Source organism: Diabrotica undecimpunctata, chromosome 5 (genome assembly GCF_040954645.1).
Source record: "Diabrotica undecimpunctata isolate CICGRU chromosome 5, icDiaUnde3, whole genome shotgun sequence".
NCBI lineage: Eukaryota > Metazoa > Arthropoda > Insecta > Coleoptera > Chrysomelidae > Diabrotica > Diabrotica undecimpunctata.
In genome coordinates, this window is record NC_092807.1 from 67,233,505 (window position 1) to 67,261,239 (window position 27,735).

Here is a 27,735-nt window from a genome sequence, read left to right on the forward strand (position 1 = left end):
TGATAAGGTGGTAGACGCAGAACTTTGACACCATAATCTTTTGCAGTTTCATCTACAGCATATTTAAGATATTCAATTTTCCTTAACAGTGCAATGTCAAGTAGTTGAATTTTGAGCATTGATTCTTCGTATGCAATCCCCTTTTCTGTAGGCCATTCTTTAATTCTCCCTTTCCGCCATGCCGTCGTCGGTAATTGTTCTAGTCTGCGGCTATGATATGGCGCATTGTACATAACAACCACAGACCCAGATTCCAATTTTGGTAAGATTCTCTTAAACCAGCGCTCAAATACTTCAGAAGTCATTTCTTCATGATAATCACCTGTTTTTTTCGACTCAAATTGAAGCAAACCATCATCAAGGAACCCTGTATCACTTCCTATATGGGTGATGATTAAACGCCGTCCCTTTCCTGATGGAGCCTTTAATCCTGTAGACCAGCCTTCTATAAATGCTTCGCGTTTACTTTTTACATTTAAATCTTGCCAAACTTTTCCAACTGTATGACCTTCGTTAATCCAGGTTTCATCCAAATAATATATTTTGCATCCAGTGCTGCGAATTTTTCGTATTTCTTCTAAATATTTTCTTCTCCACAGAATAATTTCATTTTTTTCTAATAGCATACTTTTTCTGTTGCGTTTTACGTATCGAAAGTTCATTTCGTGCATGGTCCTGATTAAGACTCTACGAGATATCTTGGGTAAAGAGTCATCATTTTCGAGCCCTTGAGAAATTTTTTTCAGTGTTGGAATTTCACTCCGAAAATAAAATGAATGAATTTTTCGACGTATAATATTCCTTGTCTCGTCATCCAAAACAATGCTTTTCCTACCTCTAGTTTTACCTTTTTCTTGCTTTTTATTTTCCGATGTATTTTTAAGTACACGATAAATACAGCTAACGGATACTTTTGTTAAACTGCTACAAATGTCGACCGCTTGGCTAACGTTTAATGCCATTTTTCTGCCCACAATTCCTTCATAAACGTTTCGTATCATTACCTTCTCTTCGGACGTTAACATTTTCCGTCTCTTTTGCGGCTTTTCATTCTTGGAATCAACATCAGAATTTTGCTGTCTTCTCTTGGAACAACTCGGTTTTTCGTCCATTGTATTTCAATAATCTGGATATATACTATATATACATATATTTCAAAGAATATAACTAAATATTTACTATAAAACGACAAAATATAACACTCTTATTATCTATAACACGTTTTATCAATACTACAATACAGTATTGACAACAATAAGTTTACAAACTTATCACATAAAATATACTCACAAAAACACATGCACTATTTACCCATAGAAACACCAATGTTTTCTTCGTTCATTTCTTGGGCAAAAAATAATAAAAACTAGTTTTACTGCATGTATCCGAATTGTAAAACCGAGTTCCCTCGCTAATTCCAACATTGCCAAACGATTGAAAAATAATGTTTTAAAATATCGATTTTTATTTTATAAATTTAAATACGTAACGAAACGGAACATATAAATAAAATTTATTTTATTACAATTTTGTGCTTAATTTTTACTATTGAAAAAATCATGTTTTTTGGTATTTTTATGACGGTAATAATCGCTGCGTGGAAGAATACAGGTTTTGTATGACCATAATTACTACTTCTGAACAAGATTTGGCTACACTGTTCGACAACTTCTGGTCAAGTCTACTATAGAGAAGCACAAATAAATATACTACTTTATATATTCTGTAATTTCTTATGAGGAAACGCAAATTGCAATCGAGAAAACAGGCAGTTTTCGAGGGCCGCTGTGTACATTTAAATTTGAGGATATTCCGCGTTTAAACTATGATATCACTCTTCTGAATTGAGGGTTTCTACTATAGAGTTTTTACTTATGTATTGAGATTTTTAAGTAACATTAGACACACGTCCTTTAAGTGTAAAGATCAATTAACTGTAGAAGAGATAAATAGTTCTATGATACAACTTGTGAAACTAGCTCAGGCTGATAATTTACATTAGAAATTAAAAATATCAAATCCCACAAGAAACTTCATTCTAATAGCAAGTTGCTAAAATTAACTCATTTTCTCAATGAATCTGGCATTTTAAGAGTTGGAGGTAGACTTAAAAGATTAGGATATGATTTTTCTAAAAAACATTCTATACATTTACCTAAAGATCACTTATTGTCTAAACTAATTATTTTAGATCAATATAATCAATTGATGTATGCAGGGCCTCAATTAACTTCGTATATACTTAGAGAAATGTATTGGATTCTTGATGCTCGAAATTTAGTTAGAAAAATGCTACATAATTGCATTATTGTTTGTTTTAAATTCAGTTGTGTTCCACTGCAACCTCTAATGGGTGAACTCCCACCAGAAAGAGTAACCGCATCTAGACCATTCTATAATACAGGAGTAGATTATGCTGGTCCTTTTATGATAAGAGATAGATTTACCAAACCCTATAAAACCGTATATTTGTCTTTTTATCTGCATGGCCACTAAGACTGTTCGTTTTGAACTTGTTGGGACCTTACTACGCACTTATTTTTGTCAGCATTGAGAAGATTTTCTTCTAGACGAGGCAAACCTTCCGTAATTTTTTCTGATAATGGTACTAATTTTGTAGGTGCTTATAAGGAGCTTGGTTTATTTCTCAAACAAGCAAGTAAAACAATAAATATTAAGTTATTACTTGAAAGTATATCATGGAAATTCATACCTACGAAAGCACCTCATTTTGGAGGACTATGAGTAGTCGGAACCAATGAACTATCTTATGAACAATTTTTAATAGTCTTGGTCCAAATAGACGGAATCCTAAATTCCAGACCTTTGCATCCGTTTCGTCGTCTGACCCCAATGATAACACCCCATTTTCTCCATCACACTTTCTCATTGGAGAAGCATCACAAACATTCCAGAACCGAATTATTTGAATGTACCGACCAACAGACTGAAACAATTCCAGCTTATTCAAGCAATCACTCAGAATTTTTGGTCTCGATGGTCCAGAGACTACATTAGCCAACTTCAGAGTCGAGATAAGTGGAAAACTAATTCACCTAATCTGCTTCAAACTGGTACTTTGGTAATTGTCAAAGAAGATGACTTGCCTCCACAAAAATGGTTAACCGGTCTAATTTCCGAAGTGTTCCCGGGAGTTTATGGTATTATTCGAACTGCCACCGTAAATACTTTGAATGGAAGTTAAGGAAGTTAAGTCTCAGACCAGAGACAAAACTTTGTGTTCTACCAGTTATTTTAAGTCTACTAGACTTTCAATGAGGGCGGCTATGTTGCCTTCCACCATATATTTAAACTTTTTGTTGGAACTTTGAAGAACAGTGTATTCAATCCGTGCACATGTGTGAAGAACGGAAGGGCATGCTCGCCGCCGTCACTCACTCATCATTCTCATCAAGATCGAGAAGAAACAACAACCTTTTTGTAACCTTCTGTGTAAATCTGTGTTGTATTTTATATTTGTTCGTTAAATAAAAGAAAACAATAATTTTCGTTCTGATAATTGTAGAAAACCGTATATAGTAATAATTCAAACATACGGAAAGTTACACTTGTCGTTCTTGTAGTTTACTTTAGGCAAGCACAGCTTGACCTAAAATGTATGCTAATCGACTGCTATAACTTATTTTATTCAAATATTTATGTAACATTTTCTGAAAATGATAAATAAATGCTATAAAAAAGGAAGACAACAATAAACTACATAATCATTTGGTATCCTCATACTTAAAAATGTCACCCTAAATAAATATATTTTTGCAATAAGGAAGTTCTTTATATTTTTACAAGCATAGCTTTCTTATCGCGGGCTATGGACAGAGCTGTGGATCGCACAGAAATGTGAAAAAATAAAAACAAAAGAAACGCGATGAACCACAATGAATCGACAGATTGTGTGACCACACACTACGTGGAGTAGAAACGCAGTCCCATGTATATTTCTTACTAAAATAAAATAAACCAAACTAAAATAATATAAAATTACAATAAAATAAAATATATTGTATCGAATGGAATCGAATAGAAACAAATCGATACAAATAGAATTGAACGAAATCCAATCGAATCGAATTGAATGATGTCGAATCGAATCAAATAAAATCGAATGGAATGGATTGAATCGAATCAAATGGAATCGAACCAAATTAATTCAAATGGAATGGAGTCGAATGGATTCGATTCGAGTCGACTGGAATCAAATGGAATTGAATTGAATCAAATGAAATCGAACAAAATCTAATGGAGTCGAATCGAATTGAATCGAATGGAGTCGAATAGAATCGAATGGGATCGAATTGAATGGAATTGAATAGACTTGAATCGAATTGAATAAAATTAAAAACCCTCGATCCGTGCGTACACGATAAGAAAGCTGTGGTTTTGCTCCTCGGTCACTTTCGGAGTACCATATCCCATTTTTTTATTTATCGTCGGATATTGAATTCCTTTATGGCCTATCGGTTGGTAGGCATGTTGGTATGGTTGTAACGCAACTCGCACGTTGGTCATCAGCTTAAGTCTCTTTTTACATAGCGCCACAGAGCCGATGATTTGATGCAAGCATTTCATCCACAACAAAATAAACCACAGCACGCACGCACGAGCTTACGCAGGCGCCCACACACGCACACGCACACACTTTATTAAATTCTTTAGCATATATTTACTTTAAAGCTTTACTTTTGTTATTCTTGTTGAAAAAAATAAAATAATAAATTGAATGTAAAACATACTGCAATAAAGTAATTTCAGAAATATTGAACAGAAAGGATAAATTTTTAGATAATTGTATACATTCAAATAATTTTTTTTTGCTCAAATAAAAGGCAGATATTGAGCACAGTTTTTTTATTAAATTTTGCCCAAGTACTTTCGCTCTCAGAGCATCTTCAGGGGCGTCGAAAATAAGCCAAGAAACGTTTTTTCGAGTGAAGGAAAATTAGTTAACACTTTCAGTGCCAGTGACGCACGCCGTGTGTCACCGGCCGATCTCACACTGTGGGCCGACGACACACACTGTGCGTCAAGCGCTTACTTGATTTTTACTAAGTAGTACGTGCTTGGTTTTTGATAGGGAGAGTTGTGTTTCCGTCGGCTCCTCAAATAGATCGTAAAGTATATCTGTGTACCAGTGGTTTTGAGTTCTGATTTGATTTTTTATACAGTTATGGACGCTAACGGCGCAGGGCCCTCTAGTGCGAAACGCAAATGTAAAGAACGGGATATAAACAAACCGCTATCGAATAAAGAGCTTGAAAAATTAGCAGAATTAATATGGGAAAGTTCAGATCCATTTATTCCATCAGAAGATTCATGGTCGGGAGAGGATGATGACTCTGACAGTGAACGAGTTGACGCTGATATTATCAATGATGCACATTGTAGATAAAACGAATATATATGCGGAGGGAATTATTCTTAAATCAATCTACTAAAGAAAAATCCAGAATAACAAATTGGAAAACACTTTCCTTAGCAGAGTTGAAGATTTTTGTTGGCATGTGGTTCCAAATGGGTAATGTACAACTTAGTCGCCTACATGATTATTGGAAGAAAGATGAGCTTTTTGCAATTCCTGGCTTACAACAATATATGAGTAGAAATAGGTTTATGATCATTTTAAGATGCCTTCATTTTTCTAAAATTGCAAGTCATAGCGGTGATGTTGGCTACAACGACAGATTACACAAAATTAGATATCTTCAGGAATACTTCAATAATCGAATGGAAGAAATTTATTACCCTGGAAAATCGCTATCCTTAGATGAATCCATGGTGTTATGGCGAGGAAGACTGTCTTTCCGTCAGTTTTTAAAAGGAAAAAACACAAGTACGGCATGAAATTATATTTATTAGCTGAACCAGATGGCATGATTTTACATTGTAATGTTTATAGTGGTGCTCAAGGAAAAACGGGTGGTACAGGTCACACTGAAAAAGTTGTAATGTCGCTGATGAATGGGTTCCAAAACATAGGACATTAATTAAATATGAACAATTTTTATAACAGTGTTCCGTTAGGTCAGAAACTACTTGAGCAAAATACATATGTGACCGGTACTCTTCGGAAAGGACGGAAACAAAATCCGAAAATCGTTGTTGACGGAAAAATTAAGAAAGGGGAAATTGTTACAAAATATCTTGGAGGAGTTGCAGTCAGTAAGTGGCGAGATAAGAGAGAAGTGTTATTTCTGTCAACAGAGTTTGAGGAAGACATGATAGAGATTAAAACTAGAAGGGGAGATAGGGTCCAAAAATCAAAGGCTATTGCTAAATACAATGATAATATGGCTGGCATAGACCGTCAAGACCAAATGCTGTCATATTATTCAACGTGAATAGAAAAACGTTAAGATGGTACAAAAAACTTGGAATCCATATTCTTTCTATTATGTTTTTCAACAGCTACCTCTTATTCAAAAAAGCTACTGCAGAACAAATGTCAGATTATGACTATCGTTTACAGGTAATAAGAACACTGCTCTCAGAAAAAGTATTACCTCCTAAACCCAAAGTTGATACAACGCATTTGCCAAGTAAGTTGGACAGGACTCATAGGAAAAGATGTAGGGTATGTAGCAAGCAGCAGGTTCGGAAGAGTACCCAATACTACTGTTCGTCATGCGACGAGAAACCAGATCTGTGTTTGCAGAATTGCTTCAAGGAATACCATAAGAATATATAAATCCACTCCATAAGGCATTTTCTTATATACTAAGTGACATAGAAATCCAAACACCCAGTTTAAATGATTTTATTTTAATACCATTTTGTATAAGTACTTAATGAAACATAATAAGTAAATGATTAAAATTTTAAAATGATTGCAACGCTTTAAAGCCCTTTTACCTTTAATAATGTGTGGATGCACCCCGATGTGTTACGCATTCTCCAACGCGCCTAGGCATGCTTCTGATCAGGTGGTCAATGTCCTCTTGTGGTATCTCATTCCAGGCAACCACCAACTCGTCTCGAAGTGCTTGTAGAGTCTGAGGAGGATGTTGCAAATTGAGCAATCTCCTACCCATCATATCCCATACGTGCTGAATTGGGGATAAGTCGGGAGATCTTGGCGGCCATGCTAACAATGTGATATCATTATGTTAAAAGAAGTCTATTGTGACTCTTGCAACATGTGGTCGGGCATTATCTTGTTGGAAAGTTGGATTTGCCAGGGTGTCAAGATAGGATAAAAGGTGGGGTTCTAAAACTTCTTGGATATAAACGCTGCGCGTTCATGTTACCTCTGATGAAGATTAAAGGTGACCTGGAACCATAAGCTATAGCACCCCAAACCATAACTTCAACAGTGTGATGAACATGTCTTTCAACAAAAAACTGTGGATTCCTCCTTTCACCACGTCGCCTTCTAACCCTCGCTCGACCATCGTGCATGCCTAAACAAAATCGAGACTCATCACTAAAGACAATACTGTTCCATTCCTGATTCCAGAGTGACCGTTCTCTGCACCACTGAATGCGATTACGGCGGTGTTCTGGAGTTAAAGGGAGGAACCAGTGTGGTCAGTATGAAAACAGGCCAAAACTTCTCATTCGTCGGTAAACACTTCGCATGCCAATAGGTCTTCCGTGTTCTGCAAACCATTCATTTGAAATGGAGCTGGTAATGGAGAAACGGTCTCGTAAGGCCAATAATCTTAGGCGGCGATCTTCACGGTCTGTTGTTCTACGGCGGCGTCCAGTGCCCCTTGCTCTTTGCGTACGGCCTTCTTGAAGCCATGCCTGACAACACCTAACCACGGTGTCTACACTTCTTTGCACTCTAATTGCAACTTCCCGAAAAGAAAATCCAGCTTCCCGAAGTCCCATTATACGGCCCCTATCAAACTCATTAAGTTGACGAAATCGTACAGGTCTCCGTACTCTAGGCATCGTAACCAATCGTAAAGAATGTCAAGAACCACAATCCGCCAAATTTGGATCTTTACTGCGGCTGAAATATTCATTTTTAGATTATTAGTGAATTTAAAAACAAAAAGTATAAAAACCGGAATCTCCAACAGATAAGGCTCCAACTTTATCACTTGTTTTTTTCAGTAAGATAAATAAATTACACCACATTTTATTGAAATAATATCATTTAAACTGGGTGTTCGGATTTCTATGTTACTTAGTATATTTTGTAATTTGTTTTATTTTTATTTTTCTGTCACGAGAGATATCGATGTTTTTAATACATTTTCTGTCGAAATTATGTTTCTGTTTTATTCGATTAGTATTTAAGTTTATGAAATACGCCCGACACACGCTGTGTGTCATCGGCTCTTCGTGTAAATTTTTACGCGAACGGCCGACGACACACAGTGTGTGTCACTGATCCAAATACCTTATCAGTGTATTAATGATAAGCGGGTGTCAACAAAATATATAAAAAAACCATATGTTCAAATATGAAGTTGATTTATGTTTCGGCCCCTGGCAAACATTTAACATAACTGCCGGCACTTAACGTGTTAACATCGAAAAAACTCGAAGTTGACGGTTCATAAAAAATATTTATGTAACGTTTTTGAATTACTTGGTCAAAAATGTTGGCTATCCAACACGTCGATGAATGTTATATACATTAAATACATTTGCACAAAAACTAACACTAGACAAAGGACAAACAGTTTAAAAATTATTTCGAAGCTACACTGTGGACAACATAAGGAGGCAGAATGGCTCCTGTTCTTAACGGAAATGTTAAAGTGACATCTGACATATGACAACTTGGATGAACAGTCACAATCATGGTGATCTGCATATTTCAAAATTCTATGGTAAACTGAACATTGACCAAAAGTCCAACTGATCACTAATATAGGAAAAGCCAACTAATTAAAAATGAAATTATATTAATTAATATAATATGTAGACTGTATAATCCAGATCTAACACTCAAGCCTTTCAGTGATAATTTAGGCATTAATTTGGGGGCAAATGAAGTGTACATAGATTGTGAATGTAAGAACTAGACTAAAAAATCTGTTAAAAAGTGGTTGGTTGACTACACTAAAAAGGTCTACCAAGCACTACCAATACTGTAGAAAAGAATAAATCGAAATACTTAGAATTAAAAATCAAAGTTGAAAACAAGGTGTGCAAACTGAAGTATAAATACCACTGGTTCAGTCAAACTACAGTCAATGGGAAACCATAAAATTGAAAATTTCAAAGCATTACTCAAGACCAACTGACCTATAGTGGGAGATGTGCAAATATATACCTGTGGAAATGGTATATCTAAATTACAAAAAGATATGGAGAGTGTAATTAACGCTAACTGTAGATCATTTAATTACACGCTCCATATCTTTTAGATAATTTAGATATACCATTTCCACAGGTGTATATTTAAACATCTCCCTCAGTTGGTCTTGAGTAATGCTTTAACATTTTCAATTTTATGGTCTTCCCATTGATTGTAAGTTTGACTGACTTTGGTAGTGCTTGGTAGACCTTTTCAGTGTAGTCAACCAACCAGATAGCAGACAAACGCAGTCCAGGACGAAGAAGAACCTCATGGTTGAAGAACTTGCGAGATTGGTATGGTGTTGATACAAGCAAGCTATTTAGGGTGGCAGTGAATAAAATTAAGATAGCTACGATGGTAACCAACGTTCTGAAAGGACATGGTACATGAAGAAGAAGAACCAAGCACTAACAGATTGTTTAGTCTAGTTCTTACATTCACAATAGATGTCCACTTCATTTGCTCCAAAATTATCGCTGACAGGTTTGAGTGAGAGATATGGATAATATAATTTCATTTTGAATTAGTTGGCTTTTCTTATATTAGAGGACAGTTGGAGTTTTGGTCAATGTTCAGTTTACCATAGAATTTTGAAATATGCAGATCACCATGATTGTGACTGTTCTTCCAAGTTGTCATATGTCACTTTAACATTTCCGTTAAGACCAGGAGCCATTATGTCTCCTGCTGTTGTCCACAATGTAGCTTCGAAATAATTTTAAACTGGTTGTCCTTTGTCTATTGTTAGTTTTTGTGTAAATGTATTTAATGTGTATAACAATCATCGACGTGCTGGATAGCCAACATTTTTGACGAAGTAAGTCTAAAACGTTATATAAACATTTCTTATCAACCGTCAACTTCGAGTTTTTTCGAAGTTAACAAATTTTCCTTCACTTGAAAAAACGTTTCTTGGCTTATTTCAGATGCCCCTGAAGATGCTCAGAGAGCGAAAGTACTTAAGCAAGATTTAATAAAACACTGTGCTCGATATCTGCCTTTTATTTGACTAAAGTTCATATATTCGAGCATTCAACCATATATTATTTTAAATAATATAGTACACACTTCATACCATAACTTTACACCCACTTGTAGGCGTTGACTTGTTCTACATTATCAACGATCCAAGTTCTTAAAGGAAAGTGAACCGAAGGAGCGAAAACTTTTTCAAATTATGTTCAAACGTACTATATTTCTACTTACTTGTAGACACGCTTCAACAAAATGTTTAAAAACATCTGACCACTCTGGAGAGGACAATGTAGGTGACTCATTTTGAGCAATATGGTAGAGTGCTGACATGGCATTCATATTAAAATAAGGTGGTTTTCTCTCAGCTAATTCTATACAAGTTATACCTAAAGACCAAACATCAACTTTGCCATCATATTGACCCTCGTCCATCGCTAATATTACCTGAAAATAAAAAAGTGATCTGAAATTGCTTGATTTAACAGCCAATGCTGGATGAGTTATTTAACCAAAAAATATAATCGTAGATATTGCGTATACATTACATTACAGTTGTTGATATATTACAATGTATCAACAACTTGAAAATCGTTTTCCCGAGGAAAGGTCGATTTTTGATTAAAGGGGAATCATTTTTCGGGTTTTTTCGATTATTTTACTTTGACCCCTAAGCCAGGGTAAGAATCACCCACATTTTTTAATGGCAATGGGAGACAAATAAGGACAATACTTTATTTGATTTATTTAAAAAAATACGTTTTAAATTAATATTTTTAGATGGTTACTTACTTCTTGGTTGACTAAATATTTAAACTGATGACCTTTGGCGTCTATATAATGATAAAGGTTTTGTTTGAAACGTTCTCTTACATTCCGAAGCATTTACCGAGTGATTCGTCAACATTCGTTTACGTAAATCTTCTAAAGATGCGGGTGACGTTCTATAGATTTTACTTTTTAGGTGTCCCCACAAAAAGAAATTCAGAGGAGATAAATCTAGTGACCGAGGAGGCCAGGAATAAAGCATAATGCAGAGGAGCACCGTCCTGTTGAAGTTAAAATCAGTCAAGACAGGATTAATCACGTCTTCCAGTAATTTTAAATACATTTCACCAGTCAAATTGCCACGTAAAAAAATGGTCCTACCAGTTGATCACCGCAAATATCAGCTCCTACATTTTATTTTTGTGGTTGCTGTGCGTGCACCTTGTGGAAAATCCCGGGGTTTAAAGCAGACCAATAACGGCGATTGTGACGATTTACAGTTCTGTTTATGAAAAAAGTGCATTCGTCAGAGAAACAGATATTAAAGAAAAACTATAGATCGGCTGTTCGCTGACTCATTATTTCACAAAACTGTAAATGACGGTCATAATCATCCTCATTCAGTTCCTGCACTAAGTGTATTTTATCTAGATGGAATTTGTTTGTTTTCAAAATGACTTGGACGCTAGTACGGTTGATTGCAGATACAGTTGCTAATGCCTCGTACTTTACGTGGGATCTAGGAGGAGATGTTCTAAGACTGTAACTTCACTAGCTATATTAACTACAGGCCTTTCAGTTTCTCGTTTTTTATTACATACATTCTCAGTTTCATAAATTTTTTTAACTCCAAAATATACTTCCTGCATGCTTGATGTCGTTCTTTAATTTGCTAAGCTGTCATATTAGCATGGTATATTTATTGTTCATAAAATAGAACGAAATTATATCTATCCTTTCCAGAATGGAATAAACTATGGACATTTACAAAGAATATAAACTGATATTCGCAGAATCCTCTAATTTCCCGTTCTTTATGTGTTCGTATCATATCATTTACTTACTTATTGTGAAAAAAAAAAAACAAAAACTATTCGAGGAAAGAAATTAAAATCTAAACCATGGGGGTACTTAATCGACAAATTAAGTAGGTGAATACAATTTAAAGTTAAAAATGTATTTATTTTTAAATAAATAAAATAAAGTAATGGATCGACCTTATTTGAAATGACTACTAGAGAGTTTTCGGAAATGTGTTATACACTAACATCCTAATTCACTTAATAAAAGAATTAACATTAGTAACTGAGTTAAATAACGGAAAGCGAACATTCGAAAGAGGAGAGCCAAACGAATATCGACGTAACGATGGTAACGATCCCTATTAAAAGAAGATTAGAAGAATGAGATATACAAGTGGAAATCTTTACATATCTACGTATTTACCATATCGTAAATACATCCTATACAAAATAAGGGAAAACATATTTTTTTTAAGGATATGAAAAAATTAAGGAGCTAATAGAGTGATGTTGCCTAAGGGGAGAACAATGAACACCTGCCCATACTGGCGAACAGAGAACATATAAGTTATAAGAAGAAATTACAGCGAATTAAGAAGAACAGTCACCAGAGACAGGAAAAAGATCCGACTAGTAGCAGAGACAGAATTGCGCCGGAAGTAATATAATAAAGACCATTATTGAGGAAAAGGCTGAAAAACATCATGGACGACCTCCTTAGAAGACAAAAATTTCCCACGGTATGAAAAGCGGCAAACCTTATGCTTAAGAAAAAGGAGGCCTGTCGGACCGCCAGTATAGGTTCAGAAAAGGCAGATCTGCCATAGACGCCATAAACAGATTAGTAAGGAAGAAAGAGGCATGCAGTGGTAGACGGATGGTGGCGCTCTTCTTGAAAATCAAGAACGCATTCAACAAAGCGAGTTGGACGAAAATCATCAGACTATTAGAAGAAATAGAAATATCCCCATACCTGCAGAACTTAGTAAGGGATTATTTCACAGACAGGAGCATTAATATAGCTAAAGATGACACAATGAAGACATCTGCGGGAGTGCCACAGGGCTCCCAGGACCGATGCTCTGGGATATACTTTATATTGACATATTGGAGATAAACCTAGGAGAGGGAATACAGGCAATTGCTTACGCAGACGCCTGCGGATAGGGCAAATACAGCCCTTGAACTAGCTAGGATATGGGTAGAGCAGAGAGAACTCCCTGCTGAGGGTCGTCTGTGCATATAAGACGACTTCGACAGTTGCCACACATGTGATAGAAGGGGTGCCACCAATTCACCTACTAGTGAGAGAAAGAGCAATCACGTACGGCATTAGTGAAAACGACAAAGCAGATGAGAGAGGGGTGACCAAATCGAAAATTGAAGAATAGTAAGAAAACGAACATAGGGCTAAATGGACAAGAATAAATATTGGGGCAATAAATATGTATATGCTTAATGTGAAAAGATAATATAGAGAACAAAAAACAAATTTACATGTTTATTATTTCAGGCCACCAGAACCAGATTGGATAGAAATCAAAACTAGAGATATGGGCCAAAATAGTTTAGTGAAATTTTCGAGTTAATGTAAAAAATTTAAGTAAATATTAAACACATTGCTTAGTTCGCAGCATAATACTTTAAAAATTACTAAGATTGTAATGGGCTATAGCCTGATGCTAATTTTGTAAGTATTTGTAATTTTTTTAACAATTGGGCCACTTTGGCATTGGCTGTTTGAGACAAGCATGTCAATAAAAGTAAGAAGAATAGGCCATCGGGTATGAAAACAACCCATCCCATAGAAATAAAAGTAATATATCAGAAATAAATGTAATACACCAGAGATAATGACTTTTATTAAACTGAAAAATTACAAATTAAAACTTATTGCTAGTTTTTTTACCTAAGTTGTAATCAAACTTTCACTTTTATTATTTTTAAATGTTTTCATTATACACTACTCCACTGAAAAATCGCTCATTGCTTCATCTCATTCATTTCTTGCAGTGTTAGAGTCTGCTAGTTGGTGGTAGAATTGATGATAGATGGGCGAAACATATTCTAGTAAACACAGAATGTCTTTCTTTTTTTCAGGGTTGATTTTCTTCCATCCGGATAGAGTGTTTCGAGCTCTAGGTTAGCAGCATCTTGAGAATTCCTTTTACTGAAGTTAACTTCAGTAAAAAGGACTTCTGGATTATTCGAATAGTTAAAATACATGGAGAATGGATGCATCCTACTATACAGCATCCTCTGCATTTTTAGTCACTCTACTTTAGACCTATCAACGTTTATCTTTCTGTTCGTAATGTTACTTTCTAAGGCTTTCGTCGATATGAAATCGTCTCGTTTCATCTGTACTACCTTGAATGGATTCTTTTTTCTCGCTGCTGTTATCACGGTGTTCCAATGTTCCGGAATGTATATGTTTGAGAAATACCTCTTCTGCTTTTCTATCAAGCCGAAAGCTCGGTCACAAGATGAGTAGGAATGGCCGCTCACTGTAAATTTGTAATCAATCTGTTCCACAGAAAAAGCTGGATTTGATACAATGTACATACACAACACCGCAATTTTTATATTGCGGTTCTGATCGCCACATTTGTGGCGGTCAGAACGGTCTGAGTACATTATTAGTTTCTTTGTACGTACATTATCTCTAATAAATTTTAATAAACATGAACCTATTTTCTGTGGCCCTCTGGATGCAGTCGATTCGTCCCAAACGTACATAAAAATGTCATCGGTAGCAGCATTGTGAATCCCTAAACAGTAAGTCCATAACTGCCGTTTATAATAGCATATTCCAGTTGAAATTACCGGAGTTGGAAAAGTCATCAGATCAAATATAATTACTATGGCGTCATTGTTTTCTTTTGCATACTGTATATCAATTTTCATATTATTCATGGCACTTTCCGCTTTTCTTAAATGAATCTCCTTGGCAGTGGTAAGTTCGGCCTTCTTGGAATGTTCACTATTTTCACAAGCCTCTATTTTTACTTTGAAATTATCGTATTTCTTACATGAATATATTTTTTCAAAGATGTATTTAGAAACAGGCTCGCTGACTTTCTTTTTATATTCGGAATACATTATTGTCAAATTCAAATCAGGTGGCAAATACTGTCTTGTCTTACTTTTGTGTCTGGTGTAGTGTAAATCGTATTTTGGAAAAGTATTAATCAACTCCTTTACTTCATTTTCTTTCAGCTCAGGGGTTTTGTTTTTTGGGACATGTTTACCTCGCTTGTTAATAGGAGGTGTATCACCAACCGATTTGTTTTTCAAAACCCTTGTGAGACGTCCATCTGATACTTGAAGGACATGTTTGAAAAATGACTTGCAAACACGAATTTATTTTCCGTTCATATCTGGTAAATGATACAGTATGGAAAATTCGCTCGGCTTTGTTGTGGCATCATGCATTTTGTTTACATGATCTTGCTTTAATTACGACATTTACGAGTGAACACAGGTATGAGCTTTGCAGATTGAAATTTGATAATCCATAAAATTTGGAAAATAGTACTCTTTGTCTTTCAGGGTCGATCTTCTCGTGGCATTTTTCTTTACAGGGACATCGATATTGTGTATTTATCGTTTTAGCGAGAACGAGAACGCCTTTAGTGTTAGTGTATTTCTCACCTTTAGCTCGTTTGTTTTTTCTCACATTTTTTTTCCATGTATTTTCCTTGCGAATGCGTTTCCTTGTCGTCTTTGTAGAAACTGACGACTGGTCTTCTTCAATAGACAAATCTTCAAGAATATGTTGCAAATTTGGCGAAGAGCTCCTGCTGCGATGATCTTGAACATACTCGGAACCTGAATCCTGATAGGGCTCCTCTAGGCTTGGTCCAAGTATATCTCGTAATTCATTTTCGATGTTATAAGTAGTTTCAGCCCCACTCCCTCCATCATGTGCAGTTGCTACAGCTCCAGGAACATCTGCAGCAAACAAACACAACAATAATTACAATTTATGTAAGATGTAAACTTTGAAAAAATTAAAACAGTACAATCAATGTTTTTTTGTAGGTTATGTTAACTTGACAAAGGTTATAACAGTTGAATTGTTGGTTAAATAACTCACCTTTTACGTTACATGCAGTGCCTTCCGCGCCTTCGTCCTCACTTCCATTCATGTTTTTATTGATTTTCTAATTAAAACACTGTTATAAAATGAGAAACACGCAAATAACCTCTCAATAATAATCACAATGACAGTTAAGCATTTCCAATGCCAGAGTGGCCTAAGTCACCTGGGTCACTATGATTTTTAAAATGGAGTATAAAATTACAATGCCAAAACAATACTAGTGCCGCCATCTGTTATTCTCGGAGAAAACTAATCTTGGGCCACTATGGCTTTGAAAATATTATTATTTCACATCGTTTTACGTGATAAAGTCTAAATATGAAAAAATGTAACTTGGGCCACTCTGGTTCTGGTGCCCTCATTTATTATATGCAAAACATTTCAAAAGGTAATATTCTAAAGAAATTATAAGACATATTTTGAAATCTAATATCATAAAGGTTATATTAAAATTATCAGAGAATCTACTTATTGAATCTAATAACTTTGTAAACTTGAGAAAACGCGTTAAAAAGATTTATGATCACTTTCTTTCCTTGTTTAGGAATATAAAAGACAATATTGTTACAGTCTCTTCTGAACGAGGTACTTTGAGGGACCAATTCAGCACCTATGAGCATGTCTATAGGACCGGGTTGATAAAATGTGTGATTTGCTAGTTTCAGATCACGAATATGAGTTAGACCATGAGGATTTATGTATACTTTGGGTTGGTTTGAACACACCTTGTTTAGAATAATCATGATAAATAATATGACCAAATTCATTACGTAAATTTTACAATAAATAAAAAAACGCGAAGGACCTTTTTTAATTCAAATATTAAATTAAAATGAAGCAAAAAATTACTATTATGCAGCTCGAAGGATCAATATTTACGTAGGAAATATATAATTAGTTGGTTAATTAATTAAAGCCGTAAGATATGAAATGTACATGAGTGTAAATATAAGAACGAAATATCGGAATTCGGGTCAGAAACTACAGAAATGCGTTGTATGAATAGAATTGATGTTTCGCGTCACGCGGTGGGAAATATTCTTATGCCCTCGGTAGAGCCACCGTTCTATTTATGGAACGACGCGTCTTTTCGCCATCCCTAAGCAAGGGATAATATTTCTAAGTCAAGAAAATGTGTGAAAACTAGTCGAAATATCGGTTCGCAGCCTTATCGAAGTAATAAAAAATTAAAAATATTTACGAGTTTATTGATAAGGCTAAAATATTCAATTCGGGGTTAAAATTAATGATTTTTCCCAGACGTGTTGTTCTCAGATTGCAGATTTCGTAAAATATTTAGAGATGTCAATTTAAAAGCGAAAATTTTAAAGATAATAACACAATAAAATAAATAACTAAATAATGTCATATGTTAAAAATATTAAGAATAATAAAAACAAAATATTTAAATAAGCAATATTAAATGTTAACAAATGTTTGTTCTTTAAAAACAAATTTTCGTTATAAAAATTAATTTTGGCTCTATAAGGATTTTACAAATTTCCTTTGTTCAAGTCTTAAGATATCACCAATAATTCCTCATTATATTCTTACAATTATTAATAAAATACGAAAATATATTCTATATATCTTTGATATATCTCAGCTCAAATAAAATGAGTTTTTTGCCTCGTTCGTTTTCCGTTGAGACTCCCGCTGAAACAGGTTGTTTTTTTGGTATCTAAACACGCTTCGATATTATTTTACCAATTCTCCTCTTCTCAATATAAAAAGTTATCATTTTTACGACCACAACTGGTCATGAATGTTTTTTGCTCGTACCAACCATTTCGCTAATTGGTTACAAAAAAACAAGTTTTTTGTCTACCTAGAACTAGGTTAATAATGTTTATTTGTTCTCGGAACTCATAAAAGGCAATAAATCTTTTGGTTTTATTGTTTTTATCATTATGCAGTTTCTTTGTAAATGTATAGAAAAAGTGTCTTTTTAGAACCTACCATTTGGGACGTTTAAAGTTCGTTAAACCCGTTAACATTTTGCGATTTTTTTTTCCTATAAAACGTTGAATTCAGGCGGCAATTCAGAGACTTCGTCCCCGGTCCTCGTGACGGACAGTAGTTTCATACCAGACTCCTTTCTCAGGCCTCGTTCTCGGCCCTCGTGCCAAACACTAGTTATCTACTAGCCTTCACAGACTCCGATCGCTGTTCTCGTACCTGACAGTAGGTATATCTCGACCTCTTAAGATTTGTGTAAAAATACACGTGCTCTACGTAAACTTTTGTTCACATAGCAGAAAAGTAAATAGTTTAGTTTTAGTTAAATACGTTTGTAAATAACTATCTTTTGTAACAGTGCAACGTAAAATAAAATGCCTTAAATTCATCAAGCATTATTATTATCATTTCGACAAAGGATTATTTAATCCTAGTCTACATACCTAGGCAGTTCCAACGTCTGGCCTGCTACTTGTGTTGTAGAAAGGACAAAATTCACAACACCCTTTTAATAATGATGTAATCTGATTTGTAATTTAGATATATTATGTTGGTAAGCGTTGGTTTTCTATACACCTGAGTCTATTTATATCCAGTATCTTTCTTTGAGATTAGTTCCAGTAAAAATAGTAAATTACATTAACATACCACAAGAAAAAAAATATACAGTAGGCGGTAAAGCAGACTAGCGCGAAGCTTCATAGTATGTTTTCTGTCTTTTTAAAATTGAATAAAGTAACTTTATTATTTATTTTATTATATATATATATATATATATATATATATATATATATATATATATATATAGAAAAGAAATTTAATCTTTGCAGATTAGTTAAATAGTAAACTCTTAAATATTGGGGAAATCTGCAAGAAAGACTCTAATGTGTATCAATTGTTTCGCCGAACGTTTTCGCCAAAGAGAATTAATTTGGCTTCTTCAGGGCTGAAAGAGAATAAATTATAATTAGCTACCATATATTATCTATTAAAACATTATTGATCTTACCGTAACTTAGAATTGTAGAGTTAGAATATTAAAAAACTTTGCTAGTAACATAGTGGTGTTTTTTGTTACTATGTGCAAAAAAAGTTTTTTTAAGGTTTGAAATGTATGGTAGCTTTGAACTTGACACGTAAAGGCTTACCCAAGGTTAATCGAAAAACCCAATGTAACTACATTTAAAAGGAGGTAATTCTTTGAATTGTCGGCAATAACTAAATTTTTGATTTTTAGATAGTTTAAAAGTGAGGTTCTGTTTTAGCCAGAACGCAAGCGCTGACAACTTCATTAGTTCTTATGAATCTTTATGTCGTTAAGGTTCATTGGTAAAAAACGAATGAATTTAAATCCCAGTATAGGGAAATATTATTTTGATTTTCTTTATTTAATTATATTATATTGTTCATGTATTATTGCATCTTATTGAGATGTATCTAAGAAAAGCAAGGGAATGTTATATATTTTTTTTTTGTTAATGAAAATTAATTATAAAGGTATGTTAGTTGTTAATGGATATATCAGTCAAGTTAGTTATCTGTGATATTGTATTGTTCTTGGTATCTGATTTAAGTAACAAGTGGTATATATCGCTTAGATTCTTGATGTCACTCTTAACATTAATGGAGAAATCGTTAAGGAAATTGATCGTTAAGAGAAATCGTTAAGAAAATGTCTTATATTTTCCTTAACGATTTCTCCATTAATGTTAAGAGTGACATCAAGAATCTAAGCGATATATACCACTTGTTACTTAAATCAGATACCAAGAACAATACAATATCACAGATAACTAACTTGACTGATATATCCATTAACAACTAACATACCTTTATAATTAATTTTCATTAACAAAAAAAAATATATAACATTCCCTTGCTTTTCTTAGATACATCTCAATAAGATGCAATAATACATGAACAATATAATATAATTAAATAAAGAAAATCAAAATAATATTTCCCTATACTTGGATTTAAATTCATTCGTTTTTTACCAATGAACCTTAACGACATAAAGATTCATAAGAACTAATGAAGTTGTCAGCGCTTGCGTTCTGGCTAAAACAGAACCTCACTTTTAAACTATCTAAAAATCAAAAATTTAGTTATTGCCGACAATTCAAAGAATTACCTCCTTTTAAATGTAGTTACATTGAGTTTTTCGATTAACCTTGGGTAAGCCTTTACGTGTCAAGTTCAAAGCTACCATACATTTCAAACCTTAAAAAAACATTTTTTGCACATAGTAACAAAAAACACCACTATGTTACTAGCAAAGTTTTTTAATATTCTAACTCTACAATTCTAAGTTACGGTAAGATCAATAATGTTTTAATAGATAATATATGGTAGCTAATTATAATTTATTCTCTTTCAGCCCTGAAGAAGCCAAATTAATTCTCTTTGGCGAAAACGTTCGGCGAAACAATTGATACACATTAGAGTCTTTCTTGCAGATTTCCCCAATATTTAAGAGTTTACTATATATATATATATATATATATATATATATATATATATATATATATATATATATATATATATATATATATATATATATATATATATATATATATATATATATATATATGGGATGTATGATAAAGTTTTGGAAAGTCTACACCTATATATATATATATATATATATATATATATATATATATATATATATATATATATATATGTATATATATATTTAAAATCTTTTTTATTTGTAGTGAACTGATTATGCTTTTAAAAGTAGAAGCGAAACGTATTCTAATAAATCAATAAAGTAGTTGACGACTTTTATTTGCCAATTATTGACCGATAAAACCTCTGCTATTCAACCATTAAATATATTTTAAATTTAATCAACGGTCGTATTTTTTGCTATATATATATATATATATATATATATATATATATATATATATATATATATATATACATATATATATATATATATATATATATATATATATATACAACAGCTAATCTGTCAATTTATAAGTAAGAGCAAGTACTAACTTGCTGAAAAGCACACCCATACACAAAACCGATAATAAAATGTACTGCACAAACTATAGAGGTAAAAGCGATATATTAATTATTAGGATATACAGAATTTTTTCTAATACACCTTGAACGATTAAGGGAATGGGTGAACTATCAAATAGGAGACTATTAGTGTGGAATAAGAAAAACTTAATAAACTCTTGATCAATTATTCACTATTAGGCAGTTAATGAGAAATGTTGGGAATACAAAAAAACATTAAACTAGTTATTTATAGATTTTAAACAAACACATGATATAATCATAAGAATAAAACTATGAAATACCATGGTAGGACTAGGCTTACCTAAGAAATTAATTAATTTAACAAGGAGTAATCTACAAGTAAAGCAAGAGTTCAAGGAAAACTGTCGACTTATTTTCAAATGTACATTGATTTCAAAGAGGAAAACTCCATTCCAAACTCTATTTAAAAAGTAAAATCAATAAACAAATAATATATACATAAAGATTATATAAATCCCAAATATTTAAAAACTAAAATATCCGTGGTCAAAATACTAAAAAGTAGTCATAACCCAAAGTGCTTTAAAAAAGGTGAACGAATAAGCGTAACAGCTGTTTTGAAAACTAAATATTATGGGACGAATTGGGGATATTATATTACACAAACTAAACCGTTTGTCTAAAAAAAATCAGGAAAATATGATACGACAGGAAAGACTAATGACTTTACAGCTAATTGTCACATAAATATCAATGAAACGCAAATCGGATAATTTTGTATATAAGACAAATAATATTATATTATAAATTATACCTATATAGATAGAAATAGTAAAATAAAGCTACAACTATTATACAATATAGTAAACACTTATTTAGATAAACGTAAAATGTTCCACTTAACGTTAACGATAAATGTTCCAAATAAAGGTTAAAACATGTTTTTCAATTCGCGGTAAAAGATTTATTAGAGTTCAGCACATAAGATAAATTCGTAACAAAATTCATATACCAGTAAATGGTACTCGATACAGCAGCGAAGTAATTTTGGCAACAAATATATAGGTTGTACCTTACCCTTTTGACATACAGCAACCACAAAATAATCGGCGATAGCGCAAAAGGCAGCTATCCCTTAACAGACACGACTCTCTTGTTTGGCAAGTGGAACTAGTCTCTTCGATGACTGAGCAGCCTCCACCCTACTGGATAGAACGACTGTCTTTGATGACTGAGCAGCCTTCATCCCTACTGGATGGAATGATTGTCTTTGATGACTGAGCAGCCTTCACCCTTATTGGATGGAATGACTCTGTTAGTGGGCTAATCATTCGGGGAGAATCAAAACTAACAAAAAGTCTATTAATATTTTAATAATGCTTAATATATATGTAGTTGCAAAACTGCAATAGTAACAACAAAAACTTATGTACATGAAACATGGACGACGAAGAAACAAAATAAGAGCCGATTGAGCGTCGCAGAAAGAAGAATTATTAGAGAAATATATGAACCTGTTATGAATAATATGACAAATCAACACTGAGTGCGAAACAACTGAGAACTAATTAATTATATAATCAGCCAGATAAAGTAAAAAACATAAATAACATCTTGTTGTATGTAATACCTTGTAAAAAGAATATTGTACATTTTTGAAAACGAACTCCTATTTGAACATCGAAACGTCAAATAAAATATGTAGTAATAAATATTGTGGCATATTTCTTGCTTTCTATCCAAAAAATTTAAAAAAACAAAGTCAGACATATTGAGATGGATTACTGAATACTGTAGAATACAGGTAGTTACAGCTACCAGATATTTTAATACATTAAAACTTGGTGTGAACATTTTGGTTAAAAGAAAAAATTTGATTTTTATACTACACATCTAGTTGAAGTATCTATCTCCAAATTCTTTTTTTGAAGTTCTTTTCTAGACACGTACTAAACACATTTTGTTTATATTGAAATTTCTTCTTTTTGTAGATTTAATAGTGATATGAAGATATCAGTTTGCTACATAGACATAAAATACAAATAAACTGACTGTTGTAATACAGGTCCGTTCCCCAGTGCGACAGAGAAAACTGACGAAAAGCAGTCACTGCATCTCTTTCTAATTTGCCAGGTTTATCGAACGCGTGACCTAAATGACCAATGAGAAGGTCACGTGGTCGATAAACCCATACCATTAGAAAAAGATGCAGGGATTGCTTTTCGTCAGTTTTCTTTTCCGCATTGCGGAAACGCGAATGTATGGCACCAGACAGTCCATTTGTATTAGAATTATGTCTATGGTTTGCTACATGCATTTTCCCTTTTATCTTTTATGTGACAACGTTATCAGCGATATCTAAATTGCTCCAATCTTTCAAAATTATATGGGTTTATTATTATATTTATGCTCTATTCTATATCAAACCTTTTGTCTGTAAATGAACTTTTATTTGGTTTTCTCGTTATTGACTATAACACCGTTTTTTGGGAGTTGATTTCGAATCTTCGAACAGTGAACACGTTATCGCTTTGAATCCATTATATTGTTAATTGATATTTAATATCAGTGTTTAATACAATTAATAAAATGTGAACTAATATTTGTTATGTTTGCATATGAAGTGATTAACAGTCAGTAAGTTTTTTATTCTACACATTGGATAATTAATTATTAAAATCCACAAGGAAAATAATTCCTGCAGCTGGCTGTATACCACGTATCACAAAAAGAGGTTAATCTTTGTATATGGGTATATTTTATATAAAATATAAATTTTATATAAAATATACCCATATACAAAGATTAACCTCTTTTTTTTTTAATTAATTATTAATTTTGGACTATCTATCGTCTATATAAAATTTCAACTAGTAGTGTTTTAAAAAAACTATCAACAACTACAAAATAGTTTATTAGTTTTTCGTTTTAAATCCAGTTTCACCGGCCAGCTGTAACGCTGGCCACGGACGTATTAAATAAATCCTTCAATAATTTTAATACGTTGGAGGAAAATTAAATATGGCTACTAACAGCAGCATCCTAACCTAATCTACCTCACTACTAATGTCTGAAATAAACTCTAATAGCTCAACGTACTCATCAGCAGTAGCAAATATGCATTTCCCATCGAAAGAATAAGCGATTGTCTTCAGTGCCTTGGATAATACTAAATTGCAGGACTATTTAATTCCATTGGGCAAGATAATCCAACCTAAGAATATAATATTTTCATCCAGATTATCAAATAACCGTATTTGTATGTATCTAGCAAATAAAAAAGTTGTTGATGACTTTATGACAAACCACGGTCATATAAAAATTCAAAATGTAACTGTACAGGCTAGAAGATTAATCACCCCTGCGGAACAGATTGTTCTTTCAAATGTGTGTCCCACCATACCGCATAGTTTCTTAATCAACTACCTACAAAATATCGGACTTAACATGATATCTCCAATTACATTTTTAAAAATCAGCGCTACATCACCTGAGTATAGTCATATTCTCAGTTTCGGAAGACAGGTCTATGTAAGTCCTCATAGTATAGAACTACCTGATTTGTTTACTATAAATCATGACGAAACAACATATCGAATCTTTCTGTCTCAAGATAGTATGGTATGTTACAACTGCAAAAAGACTGCCCATCGCTGCAATGAAAACTCACAAGTTCATGTTGAAGAATGTTCTATGGAAACCAATAATGATAATTTATCCCAAAATGAACTTACAATGTTATTATGCCAACTCCAACTTCATCTTCTACAGATAAAAAAGAATCAATTAAACAAAAATCCGATAAAACACCTAACCAAAAAACTATCACCAACAATATTGATATCACAATAGACACAATAGGTATAAATAGTAAGCCAAAACGGAATATTCATGATATTCTTACACCGCCAGACACGGATCTAAAAGAAAACCATTTTTCGACACCAGCACCTAAAATGAAGAAAACTAAGACTAGTGAAGATTGCACAGAAACCATACCATCCAGTCAAACTCTTTTCGAACCAGTAAAACACTTTATTGAAAATCAATCATAACCATTTATCCTCAATTTCGATCAATTTTGTTTACTCTTAAGTAATGTTAGTGGTGTACAAAATCCCATTAATATATTTCAGGACTTTACTACAGATATCCCAGCACTTCTTCATATGCTAAACACAATTTACTCCCATTTAAAAGGAAGATCTGCTAAACGAAGCATTACCACACTAAAAAGAAAAATTAGTAATAACAGTAATTTAGAGTCCGATAGTGATACGTCTCAAGTCAGTGCCTAAACAATTCATTTCTTTTCTTTTTTTCTTTTCTAAATAATTAAATTCACAACACTACTCCAATGGAATATCGATGGACTCTTCCATCTACTTGTCTTTTTACAGAAACTCATCTCTGACCATTGCCCAGATATAATATGTATCCACTAACCTTGGTCCAAACAAAAATTACAATCCTAAGCAGTTCAATTGTTTTAGAAATGACAGAATAAGCAATTGTAATTATTCTTCTGGTGGGGTTGCCACTTTGGTCAAAAAATCTTCTGTAGCAAGCCTATTTCCTGTAAACACCACACTTGAAACAGTAGTAATAAAACTTGTAGTATCTTCAACTCTCTACATCTGTAATATTTATTTACCATCGAGAGCAGTATTTACTTTTGATGACATAAATAGTCTTATCGAACAAATACCATCTCCTCATATTATAGTCGGTGATTTTAATGGTCACAATAACATATGGGGGTCAGTACGTACAGATAGTAGAGCTAAATTATTGGAAAAATTAATGTCTGAGTTACAGCTCAACTTACTTAATGATGGAACTCCTACACATTTTAACATTCAGACGGGAGATTCATCTGCAATTGACTTAAGTTTTTGCGATCCAGTTTTGTCTCCTCAGCTCTTGTGGGAAGTCCTACCATATACATATAGTAGCGACCATCATCCCATTATTATCCGAAATTTTACTAGACAACAATCTACTCACGAGTTTATACCCAAATGGAAAACTGAATCAGCAAACTGGACAGAATTTAAAGACTTCATCGATAAATCTATGGAAAACTTTATTGCAAAAAATAACATCAATGATATTCTAAAAGACTTCAATAATATCATTATACAGAGTGCAAAACAGTTTATAGGTAAAACAAAACCGCCAAAAAATCATACACCCGTACCATGGTGGAATCCTGACTGCAGTGAAGCGATTAGGGCAAGTAAAAAAGCTTTTAATAGGTATAAAAAAACATAAAAATCTAGAGAATAAGATTGCATATAAAAAGTCTTTTATATGCAATCTTAACTCAACTAATAATTAAACAAGCAAAAAAATCCAGTTGGATGAAATATGTTTCAAATATAAACAGCTCCACGTCAATAAGTGAAGTTTGGAAAAAAATTCGCAAAATTTCCGGTTTTCAACAGCCACCCACAGTATCAAGCCTAAAAGTAAATAGCCAAATAATTACATCACCAAAAGAAATTGCCATATTGGCACAAAATTATTCAAAAATATCTTCCAATGAAAACTATGACCCTGTTTTTCTTGAAAACAAAATACAATCCGAAAATTATAGAACACTTTCATATGAAATTAACAATAATCCTCTAAATCTTCCTCTAACGCTTCATGAATTGAATGATTCACTTAGAGATTTGAAGGATACTAGTCCTGGACCAGATGATATACCATCTATTGTTTTAAAACAACTTCCTAATTCAGCCATAAAAGTTATGCTACAGATATTTAATTTCATATGGCAGCAACACCAGTACCCCACAATTTGGACCAAGGCTATTGTTCTCCCATTTCTTAAACCTCAATGTCAACGTCTAGACCCTGAATCTTACAGACCCATAAGTTTGACGTGCTCCATGGGAAAATTACTAGAAAAAATTATCAATACAAGGCTCACCTGGACGAATAAGCAAAATGGTTTTTAATACTAACTAATACTAACGAATAAGCAAAATCGATCAGGCATAGATAATATACTAGATTTAGAAAGCGATATCCAGGAAGCACTAGCGATGCAACAACATTGTATAGCAATATTTTTTGATATAAAGAAAGCATTCAACACGTGCTGGAGATATAATATTTTAAAAAAGCTGCACTCATGGAATATCCGGGGAAACTCACTAGAATTTATTAAAAACTTTTTACGACAAAGAGTATTTCAAGTCAGAGTTCAAAGTTCATATTCCGAAGAACATATTGAGGAAAACGGAACCCCTCAAGGTTCTATAATTAGCCCGACATTATTCCTAATCGCCATAAATGATATAATTAAAAATTTGCAAAAACCTTTGAAAGCTCGTCTTTACGCAGACGACTTGGTGGTCTATATCAAGGGCAAAGACTCTTCCCTTATGTCGAAATACTTACAAAATTTTCTAAAACAACTGGAAGAATGGTCCTGCGACACAGGATTTAAATTTTCCGTATCTAAAACAGTGGGAATGGTATTCACTAATAAACACGCTTTCAGTAAACCAATATTAAAGTTTTTTATTTCAGAGCTTATGTTTAAAACAGACATAAAATTCATGGAAATGTGGTTGGACAAAAAACTATCCTGGAAAAAACACATAGATCAACTTGTC

At 33.2% G+C, this 27,735-nt stretch overlaps 2 protein-coding genes across 6 annotated transcripts in view; both read right to left on the reverse strand.

Annotated features, from left to right (window-relative positions):
• The window catches only part of Tao (Serine/threonine-protein kinase Tao), a 468,452-nt gene that overhangs the window by 275,227 nt on the left and 165,490 nt on the right, over positions 1-27,735 (reverse strand). For all 5 annotated transcript variants that reach the window (XM_072532044.1, XM_072532043.1, XM_072532046.1 and 2 more), the window contains exon 5: positions 10,481-10,693. In XM_072532044.1, the coding sequence (XP_072388145.1) occupies positions 10,481-10,693 (213 nt within the window). The remainder of the gene's footprint in view (positions 1-10,480; positions 10,694-27,735) is intronic.
• Positions 13,986-16,245, reverse strand: LOC140440644 (uncharacterized). The gene is made up of 2 exons (XM_072531016.1): positions 16,136-16,245; positions 13,986-15,990 (listed from the first exon to the last, which is right to left on the reverse strand). The coding sequence occupies exons 1-2, from the start codon at positions 16,185-16,187 to the stop codon at positions 15,464-15,466; spliced, it is 579 nt and encodes a 192-aa protein (XP_072387117.1). The 5' UTR covers positions 16,188-16,245; the 3' UTR covers positions 13,986-15,463.

Excerpts from the sequence above, each read along its gene's own strand:
- LOC140440644 (XM_072531016.1), bottom strand. The coding sequence starts at position 16,187 with ATGAATGGAAGTGAGGACGAAGGCGCGGAAGGCACTGCATGTAACGTA. Across the intron at positions 15,991-16,135 it reads CACTGCATGTAACGTAAAAG|ATGTTCCTGGAGCTGTAGCA; the intron begins GTGAGTTATTTA and ends TGTTTGCTGCAG.